Source organism: Nannospalax galili, unplaced genomic scaffold, assembly GCF_000622305.1.
Source record: "Nannospalax galili isolate Female #2095 unplaced genomic scaffold, S.galili_v1.0 scaffold261, whole genome shotgun sequence".
NCBI lineage: Eukaryota > Metazoa > Chordata > Mammalia > Rodentia > Spalacidae > Nannospalax > Nannospalax galili.
In genome coordinates, this window is record NW_008345226.1 from 2,657,157 (window position 1) to 2,678,943 (window position 21,787).

A 21,787-nucleotide genomic window follows, 5' to 3' on the forward strand; every position below is an offset into this window, starting at 1 on the left:
AGTACCCACTAGTAGGGGTCCAAACATGAGTAGGAAACCTGAGTAAACCTGACTGGAGCCTGACTTGGGCCTCTGTGGGAGCTCCTGAGTACCTGATCTGAAGCCATCAGTTCCTTCCAAAATAAAGTCTGAGAGATCCTGAAACTTAGACCAACCAGCTTTACATACCCAATAAGAAAACAACGAAGGCACACCAATAATACAAACAGAAGCAAACTTCAACTTAACAAAAGAAGGCTTGAGTCTTATACCAAAATCACAAACAACAAAAAGAAATCCACATGCCAAAATCACAATGGAAAAATGGAAAACCAAATCAGCATGTCCCCACCAAACTCCACCAAGAGTTCTACAAAGAGAACCCCCATAGAGATAACCTAGGACACCGAATTTAAAAGAATAATCATAAACATGATCAAGGAAGTCACCTTAAGGTGAATGGATGGAAAAGAATATTCAAGCAAATGGCACTAAGAAACAAGCAGGGGTTACAATTCTAATATCTAACAGAATAGACTTCAAACTAAAACAAATCAAAAGAGCTAAAGAGGGTTACTTCATTCTGATCAAAGGAATAATTAACCCAAGAAGATACTACAATCATGAACTCATATGCATCAAACTCTGGTGCACACAAATTTATAAAAATATCACTACAGGACTTTAAGACACAGATTTTCCCCAACTCAGTAACAGTATGGAACTTCAGTACCCCACTGTGTCCATTAGACAAGTCAACCAGACAAAGCATAAACAGAAAGGTATCTGAATTAAATGATACAATACAGCAAATGGACCTAACAGACATCTTTCGAATATTCCATCCAAGCACCAAAGAATACACTTTCTATTCAGCACTCCATGGAACTTTCTCAAAAATTGACCACAAACTGGGGCACAAAATAAAATCTCAAAAAATACAAAACATTGAAGTAATTCCATGTATTCTATTAGACCACAATGCAATAAAGCTTAAAATGAACACCAGAAGCAGCCCTAGTAACTACACAAACTCCTGGAGATTAAACAACACGCTCCTGAATGATGAGTGGGTCAAAGGAGTATTCCTGGAATTAAATGAAAAAGTCAATACGACACAACAAAAACTCTAGGACACTTTAAAAGCAGTCCTAAGAGGTAAGTTTATAGCTCTAAGTGCCTACATTAAAAAAATCAGAAAGCGCACAAATAAATGACTTAACATTACAACTCAAGACCTTAGAAAGGCAAGAACAAATGAAACCCAAATCTAGCAGATAAGAAGAAATATAAAAATAAGAGCAGAAATTAATGAAATAGAAATATGGAAAACAATGCAAAGAATCAATGAATCTAAGAGCTGGTTCTTTGAAAGGCTAAACAAGATAGACAGACCCTTAGCCCAATTAACCAAAAGAAAGAGAGCAAATCCGAAGCAACAAGTTCAGAGATGAAACGGGGCATAGCACAACAGACATCCAAAAAGATACAGAACATTATAAGGGAATACTTTAAAAATCTATGATCTATTTTATTTGAAAACCTAAAAGAAATGAATGGATATCTAAAATGATGAGAACAACCAAAGTTAAACCAAGAAGAGATAAGCAGTTTAAACAGACCTATAACATATAAGGAAATCAAAACAGTAAACAACCTCCTGACTGCAAAAAGCCCAGCCCCAGATGAATTTACAACAGAATTCTACCAGACATTTAAAGAAGACCTCCAACCAATACTACTTAAATTACTCAAAATGATAGAAACAGGGAGAACTCCTGATTTCCTTCAGTGCAGCCAGCATCACTCTAATACCCAAACCAAGTAAAGACACAACCAAAAAAGAAAACCACAGACCCATATCCTTAATGAACATAGATGCAAAAATTCTCAACAAAATACCTGCAAACTGTATATAGATGTATATCAAAAAGAACTTTCACCATAATCAAATAGGCTTTATTCCAGAGATGCAGGGATGGTTCTGATGGTTACTTATGCAAGTCAATAAATGTCATAAGTCCTGTTAGTGAACTCAAATACAAAAACCACATTGTCATTTCAGTAAAGGCTTTTGACAAAACCCAGCTTGCATTCATGATAAAAGTTCTAAAGGGAATTGGACTGGAGGGAACATACCTCAACATAATTAAAGCCATATACAACAAACCGACAACCAACATCATTCTAAATGGAAAAAAACTGGAAGCATTCCCATTAAGAAACCCTCCCTCCCATTCACAACAGCTTCAAAAAAAAAAAAAAAAAATCTTGGAATAAACCTGGCCAAGACATCAAAGATCTCTATAGCAAAAATTTTAAATCTTTAAAGAAGGATACTGAGGAAGACACCAGAAGATGGAAGCATTCATGCTCATGGATGATAATTAATACTGTTAAAATGACCATCCTACCAAAAGCAATATATAGATTGCATGCAGTCCCCATAAAAATCCTCATGACATACTTCACAGTGTTAGAAGAATATCATCCTTAAATTCATATGAAAATACAAAAGACCCTGGATAGCCAAAGCAAACCTGAACACAAAGCAAATCTGGGGGGCTTACTATACCAGGTCTCAAAGTATACTAGAGAGCTGTAGTCATAAAAACAGAATGGTGCTGGCACAAAAATAGACACATAGATCGATGGAACATAATTGAAGACCCAGACCTGAGTACATGCAGTTTTAGCCACCTGATATTTGACAAAGGTGCCAAGAAGACACAGTGGAGGAAAGACAGCATCTTCAACAAATAATGCTGGCAAAAACAGATCTTTGCCTGTAGAAGAATGAAACTAGATCCTTATTTTTAACCTTGCACAAAAATCAACTGCAAATTGATCAGAGATTTCAGTGTGAAACTGGAAATTCTGAAAATATTAAAAGAAAATATTGACACAATCCTACAAGATAGAGCTGTAGGAAAAGACTTTCTAAATCGGACACCAGTTGCTCAGGAATTAAGGTCAGCAATCAACAAGCGGGACTTCATTAAACTAGGTTTCTGTAGGCAGAAGAAACATTCATGAAAGTGAAGAGAAAACCTACTGAGTGGGAAAAAATCTTCAGTAGTCAGACATCTGACAGAAGTTTAACACCCAGAATATATAAAGAACTCAAAAAAAGAAAGAAGAAAACAAATTACCCAGTGAAAAGATGGGCTAAAGATCTACACCGGGAGTTCTCAAAGAAATGAAGATGGCTAAGGTAACTGAGGTTAGTGAAAATGTGGTGCCTTTACACAGTGGAGTTCTCAGCAGTTCTTTTAAAGAAAGATGAAATAATGAAATTTGCAGGTAAATGGATGAATCTAGAAACTGTTAGTGAATTAACATGGATTCAGAAAAACAAAAGATGTATGTTTTCCCTCATTTGTGGATCCTAGCACCAAATCCTTATAAACAAGTATCTTAGTCACTACCTATCAAAGTAGCTTCTTTTTCAACAGAGTTTGTTACACAGTTACACCACTGGTCACACACAGAGATTCTCTGTGAATTGTCAAAGCCTAAGTGGCACATTTAGGATGCAACCTCTACACCTAATACTCATGGAACATAGAACCAAGGGATGAAGAGAACACTAATGCATCTTTGATTTCTCATCAATGAAGCTACCTCATGCATCAGAGGGCATTTGGAACACAAAATGCCACAAGTGGCTGAAACAGAGAGTAAGAGTCTGTAGTGTATGGGTCCTTGGACAGGACTCCTATATTGAGGTCCACACTTAGGGCTCAGGGACCGTTGTGGAAGAGAGGGCGGAAAGATCGTAAGAGCCAGGGTGTAGGTGCATGATGATATGGAAGTAGTCCTATAGGCTCCTGGGACCCTTCTTGTACAAACCTACAGCAATGGTGTCAGCATGCACAAGACCTGTGCAAACTTAGGCAGACAAAAACTAGCACAGAACTGTGAAAATAAACAGCAAACTCCAATCTTAGTGGAAGAATTATTGGCAGCTGATTTCTGCTGGGTGAGGAAGAGCTGTTCTTCTTGAAGCAAGAGACTCTATATAGGCTGACTCAAGCCCTGTGGATGAACTTGTACTGAGGGACATCTCAGGACACTAACTTTACATAATAGGCCTAATATAAATGATAGATTGTATGAACTCCAGCTGAAGCGGGAGGGGCTGTGGGAGTTGCCAAAGGGGAAGAGAGGAGAAGGAATGTAAAGATGACTTTATGTGTGAATTTATACAAAAACTCAATTAAAAATTAAATAGTGCTAGAAAGATGGCTCAGCAGTTAAGAGCACTGGCTGTTCTTGGAGAAGTCCCAGGTTCAAATTCCAGCACCCACATGGCATCTAACAACCATCTGTAACTCCAGTTCCAGGAGATCTGATGCCCTCTTATGTCCTTTACGGGCATTGTATGACATAGGTACACTTACATACATGCAGGCAAGACACTCATACACATAAAAATAAAAGCATAAAAAATAAAATACTTTAAAATGTCCATATAAATTAAAACTTAACTTTAAAGGGTAGATCATTGTTATGTCACAGAGAATAAGTTTGGTTTGTTGGATTTTTTATTGTACTTGAGTGTTTTGTTTGTTATTCTTTACTTTTGTTTTGCTTTTCGTATCAGTTGTCAACAGTGAATTTTGAACCTTTTTTAAAAATTTATTTTTATTTTATGCTGTACAAGTGTTTTGTCTGCATGTAAGTAAGTGCACCCATGCTTGCAGTGCCCAGGGAGGCCAGAAGAGGGTGTTGAATTCCCTCAATCTGGAGTTAGGGATGGCTGTTAGCTACCATGCGGTGCTGGGAACCAAATCCTGGTACTCTGCAAGAGTAGCCAGTGCTCTTAACTACTGAGCCAGGTCTCCAGTCCCTGAATTTTGAACCTTTATCAGAAACATTTTAATGCCAATGAACATTATGAGATACTTGTAACCATATTATTGAGTAGAGGGTAGTATATGAAACATAGTCTAATGAAGAGACCATTATTCTCACACACAAAAAATCTGTTTGGTTATTAATAACTTCAGAATATTCTTTGGGTATAAATTGGTCATCTTTAAAATGTCAGCAATAATTTGTTAATTTAAAAATGATCATTTGCATGCCTTTAGTCCCAGCACTCGGGAGGCAGAGGCAGGCGGATCAGGGAATCTCTGTGAGTTTGAGGCTAGCCTAGTCTACATAGTGAGTTCCATGCCATCTGGGGCTATAGGGATACCCTGTCTCAAAAATACAAAAAAAAAAAAAAAAAGGAAAAAAAAAAGAAAAAGATCATTTGTATATAAATAGCTCATCATCTAAGATGAGTTTTCACTTTCTTTGGCAACAAGTTGAGCCACTGGAGCAATAGGAATTTTTCAAACTATGACTAGATGTCATGATAATAACTAATATTAAACACTGGAAGAGTATCGTCAGCTACCTTGCTCATTTTGTTTGAATTTTAGATTCAAATCTGTATGATCAAATCATCCAGGAAACTTTGTTTTTAAATTACAGTTTTCATGTATTTATGAAATTAAAAAGAACAGTGTATAGACATATAATAGCTATATTTCCTTTGAATTCTCTTCTTTGTTTCAATTCCAAACATCCTTATAGCTTTATCCCTCCATACTTGTATGTAAAAGTATGAACATTTTACTATATTATGCCAATGCTGTTTTTATACTTGAAAACTTAGGAATAATATTGAGAAGCTTTTCAAAAATACAAATTCATATATATTTTTACAGTTGTTAGAGATGCCTGAAAGTGTTTAACTTTTTGAAGTTGTTCACATAATTTAGAAATTAACTGAGTTTGGGAACCAGTGGTTTACACAGTACTGAACCTTCTAAAATATCTGCATTCTGGACTATCTTGGTGATACTTAACTGCTGTTTATATAGTGTTTTATGAATTCAGCAAGTACTAAATGCCATTGTTTTTGAAGATGGAGATGTCCTGGGGAAAGTAGCAATAGCCTAGATTTTTATTACTACTGCTAAAATTATTTATATCATATTTAAAGTCAATTTGTAAGTAAAAGTATTGTTTCTTATAGCCAGTGAGATTAGGAAATTTATGGTTACTAACTAGTAGGCCAACTAAAAGGCTAGTAACGTTCATTTAGTTTTTCTTATTTTTAAAAATACTTTCATTGATTATTTGAGAATTTCATGCAATGTACTATGATCATGTTTAGACTTCTCCCCCATCTTTACTCTTGTGCTATTAATTCCCCAATTTCATGTCCTTTAATCTTTAAAAAAATATATTTTTGTAAATTTTAAAGATAGAGCCAGGCATGGTGGTGCATGCCTTTAATCTCAGCACTGGAGAGGCAGAGGCAGGAGGATGTCTGTGAGATTGAAGCCAATCTGTGTAACATAGCCAGTTTGGACTCTGTGAGACTGAGGCCAGCTGGGGCTGTAGAGAGAGACTGTCTCAAAACAAGCAGAAAGTTTTAAAGATAAATAACAATTGGCTGATTATCACTGTATGTGTAGTATTTTCATTTTTCTGAACTCCTTGTTCATAGTTTTATTACTTAAGTCCATGTTGCCACTATGGTTATGTATGTCTGCTACCCCAAATTTCTCCATTTTATAATCTATTTTTTTTTTGCTGTACTTGCAATCCTTTATTTAAATACACATTGAAATAGATTAAACCAACCTACTTGTAAAGAATATTGTGCTGAAATCCAGCATTTGAGAAGCTGAAACTGGAAGAGTCCATGTTCAAGGCCAGCCTAGTATGCCTAGCAAGTGAGGACTATATAATGAAATAGTGAAACCCTGTCTCAAAAGACAGAGGAGGTGTGTGTGTGTGTGTGTGTGTGTGTGTGTGTGTGTGTGTGTGTATACACATTTTGTTTGGGTGTAAATGCATATATGAGTTGTGATGATAAGATAATATTGTCTGAAAATACTGTTTCTGAAGTAACTAATCCTAACAACAATAATTTGAAAAATGAACCCTGTGGTTTTATAGTTCTTGAAAATACTGCCATGGGCAGTTAACAGGTACCTTGACCAACTAGTATTCATTGTTATTTTTTCAAGAGAAAAGATAGAGCATTTTGTAGATTTTGCCCATGAACCCTTCTAATGTCCATTCTTTCATAAGATCAGTACAATACTAATTCATGAAACAGTCATTTATATGAAAAGCATTTTCAAAAGTACAGTTATAAAAGGTTATTGACCATTTTTACCACTGTAGCTCATATATGGTAGAAAAGGAAGACCAGTTAAAGACAGAACAAGATCTACATGCAGTGAGCACGTATGTGAAAAATGATCCGAGTGATGTTCAGGAGGATTCTGCAGCTGAGGACAAGTTCTACAGCCTGGATGAACTACATATTCTGGACATGATAGAGCAGGTATACATTGGAGAATGGTCAGCTCTACCTTCCTTTATGTAGAAAGAATTTTTATTTTTTTCCCCAGCCTCCTTAAACTGCATGACTTTTTGAAAATCCCAGTTCTTTATGCTGCTCTGAGGAGAAAGAAAAAAATAGGAAGCCAAGATATTGAGAGGGAATAAGGGAAGAAAAACAGCAACATTTGAGCTGGAAACTTTTCACATTGACCCTCAGACCATTACCTGACTTTAACTACTGGGCAAAGTTAATTAAAAAAGCATTCCTTGCAAAAAATGTTTCTGAATAGTACAAAGGAGAGGGAGAAAACCACATCAAAACCTAGCATAATCCCACTGGATTAAATGTCATGAGAAAAAAAAAATTTCTGTGTATGAGTATATTGCCTGCATGCACATAAGTGCACCCATGTTGTGCAATGCCCGCACAGGTCAAAAGAGGGCATCAGATCCCCTGGAACTGGAGTTAGGATGGTTGTTAGCTGCCATGTGATGCTAGAAATCAAACCTGGGTCCTCTGCAAGAGCAGTCAGTGCTCTTAACCACTGAGCCAACTTTCCAGCTCTAGTGATGTATTTTTGTAAAACAAACCTACTTTGATTTTTTAAATTTAAATTTGGTTGCAACCATGAAATAGCTACAAATTATACGAATATACAGCAATTTTTTCTAACTCCTTTTCTGGTAACAGCCACTGCTTCAAATGGCACACCTATATGTAAAGACACATAAGAATGTAAATGCTCAAAAAAAAGAGCAATTAATTTTACAAAACAAATGAAAGATTAAGAAAATTTGTTTTATTTACCCATTCGAAGTCAGTGATAGGCTGCTCTGTGGTTTAAATTTTGGTATATATCACATAGAGTTATGCACTTCCTAAGGATAAAGTTGATCTCAATGAATCCCTGGCTATATAACTATTACAGAATTATCATGCCTTTTTTCTTCCTTTCTAGCTGCAATAGTAGATTATGTATATTTTAATTAAATTGACATACTCTTAGCTTTGGGTAGAACACTGAAATTTAAATATGGAGACATTGATATTCATTCCATAACCAGGAGAATTGTAAAAATTCAAAATGAGAAGCAAGTGTCACACTTTTCAAAAAATGTTTCTTTTTTTTAAAATACTTTATTATTTTTATTTTATGTGTACGAGTGTATTGCCTACATGTGTGTACACCCATGTCGTGCAGTGCTGTGGTCAGAAGAGCTCTTCGTATTTCCCTGGAACTGGAGTTAAGGACGGTTCGTAGCCTCCATGTGGGTGCTGGGACTCGAACCCAGGTCCTCTGCAAGAGCAGTCAATGTGCTCAACCGCTGAGCCATCTCTCCAGCCCCAGAAAATGTTTCTTATTTAAAAGCCATTGTTGAGGTGTGCTAAAGTATGCTCCATTTTAGGGTACTGTTTAAAATCTAGTAGAAATGTTGCAGTTGAGTTGGTAATAGTGTAATACTTAATTGGCTAATTGATATTACTTGAATTAGAATTCACGCCTCTCCATTTATCGTTCATGACCTTGGGCAAGTTATTTACTCATTTTATCATCTTAAGGTGAAAAATAATGTGTCCACCTCCTATGGTTCTTGTAGCAATAAGAAGCATCACAAAACCTACCCAAAAGTGGCAAACTTGAGTGTCACACTTAGCAGTAGCAGCTGTTGTATTACTCAATGAATGCTATGATTAGAGAAATACAGCATGAATAAGGGTTATTATGGATCACAACTTTATGCCCCTGTGAATATAAAATATTAGTGTCTTTTATAATGAAACAAATTCTTACTCCATTTGTTTCAGGGCTCATCTGGAAAGGTAACTACAGACTACAGAGAAACGGAAAAAGAAAGAGAGGCTCATCAGCATCAACTCTATAAATTGCACTATCAGTGTGAAGTGAGTACTTTTGTCATTAGATCTAAGAGAAGTAGGAAGGACTTCAAATGTTTAACGTAATGACCTTTTTAAAACTCAATTTGGATTTTTGTCTTTCAATTTTTGGTGACTTGAATATTGTGAAATAACATTTTTCACTGATCAGGATTACAAAAGGCAATTGAAAACAGTGACATTTCGATGGCAAGAAAATCAAATGCAGATTAAAAAGAAAGACAAAATCATCACATCTCTTAACCAACAAGTGGCTTTTGGAATCAATAAAGCATCCAAGTAAGTACAAAACTTTTGATAGAAGTGGAAATGTGTGGATTTACCTTACCTTTATTAACCATAATCTTCCTGTAGCCACTAGATGGCAGTGTGACTACACAGTCGGAATTCCAGAGACAGCATGTGCTTAAAAACCATCCACATTTTTGTTGTGCCAACTAGACTGAGAAGTAAACAACTGCTCGTTTCGTATATCAAGCTCTTTATGTACTGGCTGAAAAAGTGTGAGCATAATAAAATTAGGAAGGAAGGATAATTATGCTTCAAGTCATGTCTCTGATTTATAAAAACATGATCAACAGTTTACTTTTTCTTTGTAACAAACAATAAATATGTGTCTCAAAGACACCCATGGAATCAGTTGAGTGCTTCTTTATCTTGGTCTTTCAGAGCATTTGTGTTCTACACTTGAGAGACTAAGAGCAAATTTATTAAGATTCCTACAATCTTGACCAATCTTCTTTTCTCTTATAACCTTCAGTATTGAATGTCAAAGACCATAAATTTTGACTGACATAATAGGGGTGAACAAATGACTAGCTTTGTTTTTTATGTCCTTACTAATCACTGCCTCCACCACAGAATAGTTGAAATTGTAGCATGATTTGTAACATCTTACTTTAATTAATAGTAATATCCTGAGACCACCTAAGAAGTTTTAAAAGTGACCTTCTTGACTATAACCCATTTTGTATTTTGGGGGATGCTAATAAGGAGAACAGACAAGTACCAGGGGATATCGTAGAATATGTGATCCAAGATGTATCTTCAAAGATTGGAAAACCATTGTGACAGAAATTTAGGTCTTAAATTGTCTCCTGTATATTGTATCTCAACAAGAAAAAGTTTCTATGAAGAGCTATATGCCACTGTTTTGTCAATATAATTTCAGTTGCAAGCATGTTGAGAATTATTCTACTGGACTTAGAAATATCCTCTCAGTTAAAAGGATAGAACCCAAGAAAAATTGAACAAATTAAGCTAGATCAAATGATTTATTAAGAACTCATACTTGTGGGCGGGAGAGATGTCTAAGTGGTTAAGAGTACTGACTGCTGTTGCAGAGGAGCTGGGTTCAGTTCCCAGCACCCACATGGCAGCTAACAATCATTTGTAACTCCAGTCAGGGGATCCAGTGCCCTCTTCTGGCCCCATGAGCGCTGTACACACATGGCACACTTCAAGAATCAAAACAATGTTACTCTGTAAGATGATTAATCCACAAGTATGTCATATAAGAGCAACTCCATCCATGCAGATGAGTAACCCATCTCCTTTGCCATCTGTGAATATCCCTCCTCAATATCCCTCATGTACTTGCATGTCTTCACACAAAGAATATCTGGTGTTGAACATTTATCAAATATCCACTATGGCAGAAGAATTATATAAGATACATGCAGAAGATACCAAGATATGTGAGACAGTTCTTATGAGCTAATGTACAGTACACTGTGTAGAATTCAAATTGCATATAATAAAAGAACTTCCAGATCTATCAAGATATAACGGCCCTATTCCTCATAACTCTGTGCTCTTAAAACTTAAATATCCTAGCTCTAACATAACAGATAAGTGTGGGAGCAAAAGTACAAGAATGAAATTTACTGTCTAAAGACTTAAGGAGTGAAGTAGCGGTAAGTTTCCTAATTACATCTAATATGTGTCCCAGACAGGGTCCTCTGAAAGCCTCTGAGCTGGAACTGACAGTAAGCACAGGAACGGGGATCCAAGCAAGTCTGTTTTCCCTAGCCAAAGGATTGGGTGAAAGAAAATAAAACAACACAAAATCTTTTGATAGTACCTACTCCAGCCAAACACTGTTGGATCCCTCACCACCACTAGGAACCTGTCAGTACACTCTAACAAAAGTAGGCTGCAAGAATCTTATCCCTATGCTAGGGTATTATTGGCAGTTTTGAGAACGCAAATGATCTTTTTTAAGTATTTTTGTGATGGTTCTAAATATTGAACCTAGACAATTCATCTTCCAACTCTCACCAAGCAGGAGGAATTAATATTGCTGTTAGGATGTGACTAGCTAGGAGCTGATCCTCTACTTCTGGCCAGTATCAGCGAGACTTAGCAAGTTAATTTGAGCAGGCAGGACTAATAGGCTTCATTCCTACTCTGTTATCTCTCATAGATAGCCAAGTCTTTGCTTCTGGGGCTAACTGGCATTTTGTTTTCCTGTTTCCTCTCAGCTATGCCAGAGAGGCCCAGCAGGAAGTTTCTGAGGAGCTGGTGGTGGGACTGAATTTACATACCTTTCATCTTCATTGGGAAAGTATGATTCAATAGCCATTTTAGCTAAGATGTTATTGGCCAGGCTCACTGTGACACTGAGAGTCTAGAACCTAGTGTCAATATCTCAAAATACCTAGGCTATGGTAGAAAATGCTTATCTTACCAAGAACTAGGAAAATCACAACATGAAAGAGAAAAAACCAGCAGAGGATAATATTAACATAATTAAATGTTGATAATTATTGATAAAGATTTTCAAACAGTCATAGAAATGTTTGTAAAATTAAGCTTTTTTATATGAAACCTAGAAAAAAGCTAAGGTTATAATAAATAAAATTTTATAAAAATAATGAAATTATACAACTAGAATATATAGTAATTGAAGTAAAAAATTGTAGATCCTGGAACTACCAAGGCAAAAGTACAGTCGAAAAATAGAGTAGTTGGAGGTAGTTGGAGTTGGATGGCAAGAAACCCTCTTACATACATTAGAAGAGTTGAGTCTCTGCTGCCCAAGATGCCAGGGAGAAAGTTCTTAGCCACTGGCCCCACAGTAGCCACTGGCCCCACAGTCTTGTGCTCCTTCCTGGGTCTGTGTGACCCGCTCCTCCAAGGTTGACCGCCCCATCACAATTTCCTGCTCCCTCTAAAGCACATACGTATCAGGGATCCCAGCAATGGAGGTGACAAGGGCAGAAGCAGCAGCAAGGACTCTGCCTTCGGCCCTTGACCTTTGCTGCAGCTCCATGGCCTCAGCAGTAGAGGCCCAGTGTGAGAACCTCAGCATGGCCTTCAGCTTACAACTCAGGGTCAACGCAAAGCCCTTCCTGTCCATCGTTCTTGCCAGAATTTGTCAGTTTTTCCTTTGGGATCCAGTCCAGACATGGTGATCTCCAGCCAAGGACCAAAGAGCAGGCAACAGCAAGGGTGACTGACCCTTCAGCACCTATGGAATCCTCTAGGGAGCAATCATTATTATGTGAAGGTGTTAGCATGGAACTTTCAGGACCTGATGCAGAAAATGCAGAGACAGAAATGTCCCCAGAAGAATCATGGGAACACACACAAAAAAATAAATGAATCAGAGCCAGGGTTGGTTCCTCAGGAGGTGGAAGAATGCCAAATACCCAAGAAATAATGGAGGAGGAAAAAGAAATACTAAACCCTAAATCAGTGGTTGTGCTGCCAGGTGTTCCAGGTGCTCCAAATTAAGCATGTGAAAATGTGTTCATTGGTCATGTAGATGAGGGGAGGTCTACCATTGGAAAACAGATAATGTAATTGACTGAAATTGTTGACAAAAACACATGAGAAATATGAAAGAGAGCCTTAAAGAGAGAAATTTGGTACTTGTCTTAGGCCTTAAGATACAAATTGGGAAGAACAAGACAAGGGTAAAACAGTAAAAGTGGGTCATAAGCATTTCACAACTAGGTGCCTCTGACCACAAGACCACAAGAGTTTTGTCCCAAATATGATTGGTCAGTGCTTCTCAGGCTAACTTGGCTATGCTGGTAATCTCAGCCAGGAAAGGAAAGTTTGAAACTGGATTTATAAAAGGAGGTCAGATGAAAGAACACCCAGTGTTAACAAAGACAGCAGGTGTAAAATGCTTGATTTTGCTTTTAATAAGATGGATGATCCAATGGTAAATTGGAACAATGAAAGATAAGAAGAATGTAAAGAGAACTTAGTGTCAGTTTTGAAAAAGGTTGGTTTCAATCCCAAAAAGGGGTTTCATTTTATTCCCTGCTCAGGACCAACAAGAGCAAATCTCAGTGTCCTGGTACATCGTTTACCATTTATTCCATACCTAGGTAATTTGCTAGACTTCAGTAGACCAGGTCAATAAGTACAAGGATAAGGGTACTGTAGTCCTGGGAAAGCTGGAATTTGGATCTGTTTTTAAAGGCCAGCAGCTTCTAATGCCAAACCAGCACAACATGGAAGTTCTCAGAATATTTTCTGATGATACAGAAACTGATTCTGTAGCTCTGGGTGAAAAACCTCAAATTCAGACTGAAAGGAATTGAAGAGGAGGAGATTCTTTCAGGATTCATGCTCTGTGACCTTAACCTTTGTCATTCTGGATGCACGTTTGATGCCCAAGTAGTGATTATAGAGCACAAGTCCATCATCTGGCCAGGGTATAATGTTGTGCTGCATATTCATACCTGTATTCAGGAAGATGAAATAAGTTTGATAGAGCAAAAATCAGGAGGAAAAGTAAGACCTGATCCTGTTTTGTGAAATAGGGTCAAGTATGCATTCTTCATTCGAGGGCAGCAGGAACCATCTGTCTTGAGACCTTTAAAGACTTCCCTCAGGTTTGTTCTTTTACTTTAAGAGAGGAGTGTAAAATTATTGGAATTGAAAAAGTTCTGAAACTGATTCCAGAGAAAGACGAAGCATTTTCCTTATGACCCTGAAGAATATTGTGAGGAAAATTGACTGCAAAAGCTTACTTTGCATTGCCTTTTCTTATTTTCTGCCCATTGATAAACCCCATATTTTGCAAAGAAATTTCATAGCAAAACTCCACATTGTGTCTGCTTTCTCATACTAAGAGCTCTGCTATGCCACTGTTGGATTTTCTCTAGGAGTTTTTTCCACCTTTAAAACTTAGCTTCCTTGGACAGATTTGGCAGTAGCTTTGTAAGTGATGTAGACATAATTGCCTACAATAATGAAAACCTACAGGGTTTTTTTTTTTTTTTTCATTTTCTCCTTAGGCATAATTAGTCTTTTTTTTCTCCAGACAGATCATTCTGAGTGTGGGAGTGTGTGTGTGCACGTGTTAAAAAGACAACTACAATGCTGATAAAATATTTTATTTGAAACCCTAAAAAAAAATAAATTTAAAATGTTAGATATTGTTAGTACAGTGAAGATCAGGATTGAATCAATGAATTTTGGGACAGGTGGTTAGATTTTATTCAGACTCAACAAATAGAAAATAGATTAGGGGATAAAAGTTTAAGACAGTATGAGGGACCCAAGTTACAGTGACAACGGGTTTATTATCAGGATTACCAAAGAAGAACAGAGGGAAAAAAGTGGAGAAAAAAATGTACTTTAAAGAAACGACTGAAAGCTCTTCAGGTTTATAAATATGTCTCTAAATTTTCAAGAAGCTAAGTAAAATAAGGATTGTTTGAACACAAGCATAGCTGATCTGTTAGCAGAGTTAGCTGCTGAGTGGATGGCTCTCTACCACACAGCAGAGATGCCTAACAAAGGGGTGGTGCATGTTCCAGGCAGAATGTAACAAAATGATACAGGACTTTATCATTTTATTCAGAATAGCACATAATATAAAACTTAGGAATTGTTGTTTCTGGCATTTTTGCATTTAAGTATTTTGGATGCAATTGACCTTGAGTAGCAAACTAAAGAAAGTAAAACCACAGATGAGTGGGGAATAAAGTAACTATGTTGGAATACTAATTATAATAATATCAGATTTTTTATTTGAAATCAGACTAGTATAAGGCAGTAGAATATTATCCTGCTACTAAAAAACAAGAATTGAAAGAAAAAACAGAATCATGAACCTGAAGTTGGCACAAATACTCCTTTTTCTTAATTTTTTTTTCTTAAATTTTTATGTGTATGATGTACTTGCCTGTGTGAAGTGCATCATCACAGGTGAGCAGTGCCTGTGGAGTGCAGAAGATGACATCTGATCCCCTGGAACTGGAGTTATAGACCTTTGTTAGCCACCATGTGTGTGCTGGGACCAAAACTGCGGCTTCTAGAAGAGCAGTAAGTGCTCTTAACTGCTGAGCCATTTCTCCACCCCCTTACCGCCCGCAGATATTCTTTATAAATCGCAAGGAATAAGTCAGCCTCAGGCCAAAGAAAAGTTAGCTTGTTACTAGCAAACCTACTCTTAAAGAAGGGTGTAGTGATGTCTAAACACAAAAGAAATAAGAGAAGCTTAGGGACCTGGGACTCAGCAGGCAACAGTGCTTGCCGTGCTAGCCTGGTAGACCTGAATTCAGTTCCTAGAGCCCATAAAAAGGGAAAGGTGGTTCTCTAATTCCAACACTCCTAGGACAAGATGGAAGGCAGAGACAGGAGAATATGCAGAAAGTTTCTGGGCCAGCTAACCTCCAGTGTGCAGCACAGCAACAGAAACAAGAGATCCTCCCTCAACTACTTGGAAAGTAAGAACAACTCCCAAAAGATGACCTTTCACCTCCATATGCATACCGTGTCCCTGCAGTCATGGATACAGACACACACACACACACACACACACACACACACACACACATCAATTTTTTTTTTTTAAGAGTAAGAAGCCTGGAGGTTTCAAAGGGAATAATAATATTGGAATGAATTAAGAAAAAGATAGTTTATCCTAATTCTCATTAATTTCTTAAACCATAACTATCACATGTGGAATTCAGCCTGTATACAGACAAAATAACTATATTTTTTAAGTAGGGAGGGTAAGAGATATGGTTTCTACACTTGAAACAAAAAAGGTAGATACCACTGATTTAATTATGCATCAGTACATTTTGATACCTAGTGTAACAACTGAGAAAACTTCACATAGACAAACTCAACAACATTGAACAATGGCTGATGAGGGAGGAAGAATCAGTTTTCTCCAGGGACAAGTCAAGATGAAACCTTTTAAAAAATTCTTCAGATAACTCTTAAGGTAGGAAAATAAAAGCACAGAAAACAAACAGTAAAATGAGTTTTGAAATTCTAGCATATCAATATGTATTAGTTTGGTTTCTGTTGCTGTGATAAAACATGGACCCAAACCAACTTGGGGAGGAAAGGATTTATTTCATCATACAACTCATAGATCACAATCCATTACTGAAGGAAGTCACTGGAGGAACTCAAGCAGGAAGCTAGAAGGAGAAATTGAAACAGAGACACCATGGAGGGATGCTGCTTAAATTAAGGTTCCCTTTTCCCAGGTGACTAGTTTGTGTCAAATTGACAAAAACAAACCAGCACATAGAAATTACCTTAAGTCTAAATGACCTAACTACACTAATTAAAAGAGTCTTCCAAACTGAATTATAAAATAAAAAAAATGTAGTATGTTGTTTGCAAGAAACTCACCTCAAATTCAACAATACCATGAAAACATCAATAAAAAGAAACTTAATATAGAAAGGTTAACTTCCAACAGAACCATTAGATACAAAACAGGGATATTACATAACAATAAAAGGATCAATCCACCAGAAAGACCTAAAGAATGTCAAGTTATACAAATGACAGAGCTTCAAAATACACAAAAGGAAAAGCCTGATTAAAATCTGGTATGTTAATCCCTCCAGCATTATTTTTCTTGCTTAGATAGCTTTGGCTATCCAGGATCTTTTGTGCTTCCATGTGAATTTTAGGATTTTTTTTTTTCTGTTTCTGTGATTAATATCATGGGGATTTTGATCAGAAAGATTGTAAAGAGCCGGAAGACCAGGACATCTGCTGCTAAATAGTGTCTTCTAGACATGACAGGGAAGCTACACCCATGACATCTCAACAATATGGTTTGCTAGACAAGACCTACATACATATTGACAATGCCAGTTTACATGCCAAATTGGATGGGGAAGATGAAGAGCTGCATGCAGTCAATGGTTGATGAGGGTGGGAGAATCAGTTTTCTCCAGAGACGAACTTCCTGATAGGGTTTCTACTTCCAAGTGATCAGCCTTAAACACATGTACGCACAAGCAACACTAAGTGGACTCAGTTGATTTTACACACACACACACACACACACACACACACACACACGTAACAGTAATAAAGAAGAGGTCATCAAATTGAGAGGAACTGGGAGGTACATGAGAAGAGCTGGAGAGGGGAGATAAAGGAGTAGAAATGGTGTAAATACAGTACTCATGCATCAAATTCTCAAAAAAATAAAAACCCTGACAGAACTGAATGGAGAAAGAAAAATCTGTTATAGCTGATGACTTTAAACTCTGTTTTCAGCATTCCATATAACTACTGAACACAGTTATCAAGATTGTAGAAGACATAAGCAATACTATCAACCAACAAGATGGAATCAGTATTATAGAATATTTCATCAAACAACAGCAGAATATATATGCTTTCAAGTGTCCATAGAGCATAGTAGTAGAAAACATAGGACATAAAATAAATGTTAGTAAATTTTTGAGAAACATGTCCTTGGATCATAATGGATTCAAACTAGAAATCACTAGCAGAAAAGTAGAGGGAAACTTCCAAACACAAGGAAACTTCCAAACTAAAAACATGCTGAATTGAGTTACCATGAAAAGGCACTGTATTAAAAGTTGTGATACATAGTTAACACAATTCTAAGGTTATAGTAATAAGTATTAGAAAATGGGGAAAGCAAAAAAACTTCAAGTGGATAATCTAAGCTCTCACTTCAGAATCTCAGAAAAAGAGGGACTAGAGAGATCATTTAGTGGTTGAGAGCACTGGCTGCTCTTCTGGAGTACCCAGGTTTGGTTCCTAGCACCTATGTGATGGCTAACAACCATCCACAACTCCAGTTCCAGAGGATCTGATGCCTTCTTCTGACCTGTGCTGGCATTACATACACAAGTGTACTTATATGAGAGCAACACACACACAACACACACACTAAAAATAAATTTTTTAAAAACCCAGAGAAAGAAAACTACAATAGGCCCATAAAGCAAGCTCAAGGAAGAATAAACATTAGAAGTAGTGAAGATGGAAGCAGAAGAACAGTAGAGAAAATCCATGAAGCAAAAAGCCATGTCTAAAAATCAACAAAATTGACAAATTGGCCAAAATTGATAAATGAAAGACAGTGCTTACCACCATCCAGAAAGAAATATTATTTCTACAGACCTTGCAGATATCATGGTAATAAACTAACTTGAAAAAAGCTAATTCCATGAATTGTAAATTTCCAATACAATTTCTATATTCATTCATTCTTAAAATGACTACATTGTAAAAATGAAAAACAGATTAATTACTCCAAAGTTATAAGAACTGGAGGAGGAAGAAGTAAATATGGCTATGAAAGAGCAAAATTAGGGAACCTTTGATAGAAGAACTTTTCAGTACCTTGACTGTATCAGCATCAGTCTTGTCATGTTATATTATAATTCTGCAAGATGTTGCTATTGAGAGAAATTTGGAAAGGATTTGTTAAGGATATTTCTTATATTTGCATATGAATCTTGAATTATGTCAAAAAGTTGGTAGCAGTTTTAAAAAGCACACAGAATAACTGAATAACTGCCAGACTAACTCATAGAGATCTTATAAGATAAAAAGTAGGATTGATTGTTGTGCTAAGGAAGAAAAACTTTCAGTAAACTTTTCAATGAAGTCACTGTAGAGTGCACTGTGGGCTAGATAAGATGAGATCTAGGGAACCACAGGGCATTAAGGAAGAATGAGCATGCTATGTTCTCATTTAAGCTTCCACATGCCTATTTATGTATTTATTTAATGTGCTAGAACATTTCCTAAAAATATATGAAAAATACAAATAAATTTTGTCCTAATTCAATGTTCGGTATACAGTAAATTTTTTGCAAATATCTGTTGATGATAATTGAAGTCATACTTAAAACAATTTATATAAAAATGACCTGTTTTTTCTAAACTAACAGGAGCACTTAGTAAATGTGCAGAAGTATGCTGATGTCACAATTAACTTGAGAATTTTTGGCCATGTAAAAAAGAAAATCAAAGAAGCTCACCACATCATGAAAAATGGGATTGAGAAGTTACAACTGCCTGAATATCATAACTGGCTCATATATATGTACACTACATAATTATATCTGTGCTTACGTGATGCAATATTTAAGTATTCAGATCTTGGGGCTGGAGAGATGGCTCAGTAATTAAGAGCACTGACTAGTCTTCCAGAGTACCAGGGTTTGGTTCCCAGCAACCCACATGGTACCTAATAACTGTAACTCCAGTTCCAGGGGACCCAATACCTTCTTCTGTACTCTATGGGCATTGCATGACATGAATGCACTTACATGCAGACAAAACATTCATATACATAAAAAAATAATTTTTTTTACTTTATCATATATATATACATACATATATATATATATATATATTTTTTTTTTTTTTGAGACATAGTCTCCCTGTAGCCCCAGCTTTCCTGGAACTCACTATGTAGACCAGGCTGGCCTTGAACTCACAGATAATCCGCTTTCCTCTGCCTCCCGAGTACTGGGATTAAAGGCATGCTCCACCATGCCTGGCTTTTTTTTTTTTTTAATAAGTGCCTTAGGTAAGAAAAATTGGTATTACTAGTTTCTTTATATTTTTTCCATTTGTACTTGGGGGTGGAGTTGTGGGCATATGTGCAGTGCATGCAAATGCCACGGCATGTGTGGCGGTCACAGGCCAGCTTGGACACGTATTATAAACCCTGTAAGACATAAAATTGAATGGATTCTTAACCTTTAAAAAAAATCTCCATTTCATTTTAAAATATATTGTTCCTTACAGAAAGACTCCTTATTTTTGCTAATAACACTGAGATGTTGGCACATGCATCTCTAATCTGTGTGTACCTGATTATTAATAGTCATAATCGGTTGCACTCAGATCCTTGGCACGTGTGTATGTCTTAAAGTCATCGGGTATATTTCAATGGTAATGTTTATCACCTCTATTAATTAACGACGTAAATTTCCATGCTTCCTCCACAAATATAATTCATTTTTTTCATTTGTTGATTTTTCTTTGGTGTGTGTATATCACACAGAACATCCCAAACCATCTTATTCATTTATACACCCACTTCCCAGATGGAACTCTCTCATAGTCTCCTGCCCCCAAGACACCTTACACTCTGTCATCCCTGCTACTGTCCACTGTGTTGTCGGCACCCCAGCCGTTCTCCACTACTTGCCCATCCGGTGAATCTAGTCAGCCTATCTAGAGGTCTTTGTTTTAGGAAGGTCAGCTGTTCCTCATCTAGCAGCAATCAGTAGTCAATATTCTTTTAGATAAGATTGGGGTCTGCTGTTCATTTTCCCTGGTTTTATGCTGGGTTACTATCTCTGGGTCTGCATGGTACTTGTATATACTGACACCATTGCCATTGAATCATATGAGCAGGTTCCCAGGAGCTTGTAGGACTCTGCTATACATATGGACTCTCATGAAATTTTATTGGTCCCTTTAATCTTTGTAATACTTTCCTTTTGGGTGTTTAAGGCCGTACAGGTGGACCAGATGAACCGATTTATTTTTACTCTTAAGGTCGTTTGAGGATCTGTTCCTCAGGTGTCACATGGGCTTGGGAGGAGCCCCTGGCTCCTTTCTTAGTTCTGCCTACATGAAGATAAATCAAAGGTCCTACTTGACCATGGCTGGCTTCGCTTGGAAGCATGGAGGAAATGATTCTCTGTGTTGACCCTCCACTTTGTAGACTGGAGACTGGTTCAAGTCCTTCTCATGGGGTCTCCATGGCCTCCTTGATCAAGAGGACAGGTGATCCACCAATATTACAGGACATTTTGAGAGATGCTCATAGTCCCCTGGAACTTTGTTGACCTAGGAGGGCAAGGAGCAAAAACTGTCCTTTATGTCCCTCTGATCAAATTATTATAGGCCTCAAAGTATGTTTGTTAAACATCCAAGAAGGTTAGTTCTACAAGTCTGGTATTTTTAATTACTGTGTGTCATGTAAATAAATCTTGGGCAAAGACCAGTTGTTCTCAGATAAACCTTACCTAGACATATATTTCTTGATCTGCTACATATAGTTTGTCAGTAGGTTGTAGGAGTAATTATGGTTCCCTCTGGTTTTCAAAACTGGCTAGGCATTGTTTATCTCTTGCATTGTCTCACCCCTCCATCATGGTTTTCCCCCTTAAGGTGCCCCCATTTCCCCCCTTTCTCCCTTAATAATACCCTTCTCCTATGGTCCTACCTCTCGAGCCCCTTCGTTCCCTTTATCCCCTAGGTTCCTTGTATACTCTTCCTCCCCCCTCCCTTAAACTAACCCAATTTTTATCCATATCTCCCTTA

General features: G+C 37.0%; 1 protein-coding gene and 1 pseudogene across 6 annotated transcripts in view; both read left to right on the plus strand.

The window, feature by feature from the left end:
- Positions 1–21,787, plus strand: part of Dzip3 (DAZ interacting zinc finger protein 3) — a 113,359-nt gene that overhangs the window by 60,591 nt on the left and 30,981 nt on the right. For all 6 annotated transcript variants that reach the window (XM_029567509.1, XM_029567510.1, XM_008841427.2 and 3 more), the window contains 3 exons: positions 7,174–7,336; positions 9,143–9,238; positions 9,384–9,511. In XM_029567509.1, the coding sequence (XP_029423369.1) occupies positions 7,174–7,336; positions 9,143–9,238; positions 9,384–9,511 (387 nt within the window). The remainder of the gene's footprint in view (positions 1–7,173; positions 7,337–9,142; positions 9,239–9,383; positions 9,512–21,787) is intronic.
- On the plus strand, positions 12,505–14,181 carry LOC103740738 (annotated as a pseudogene).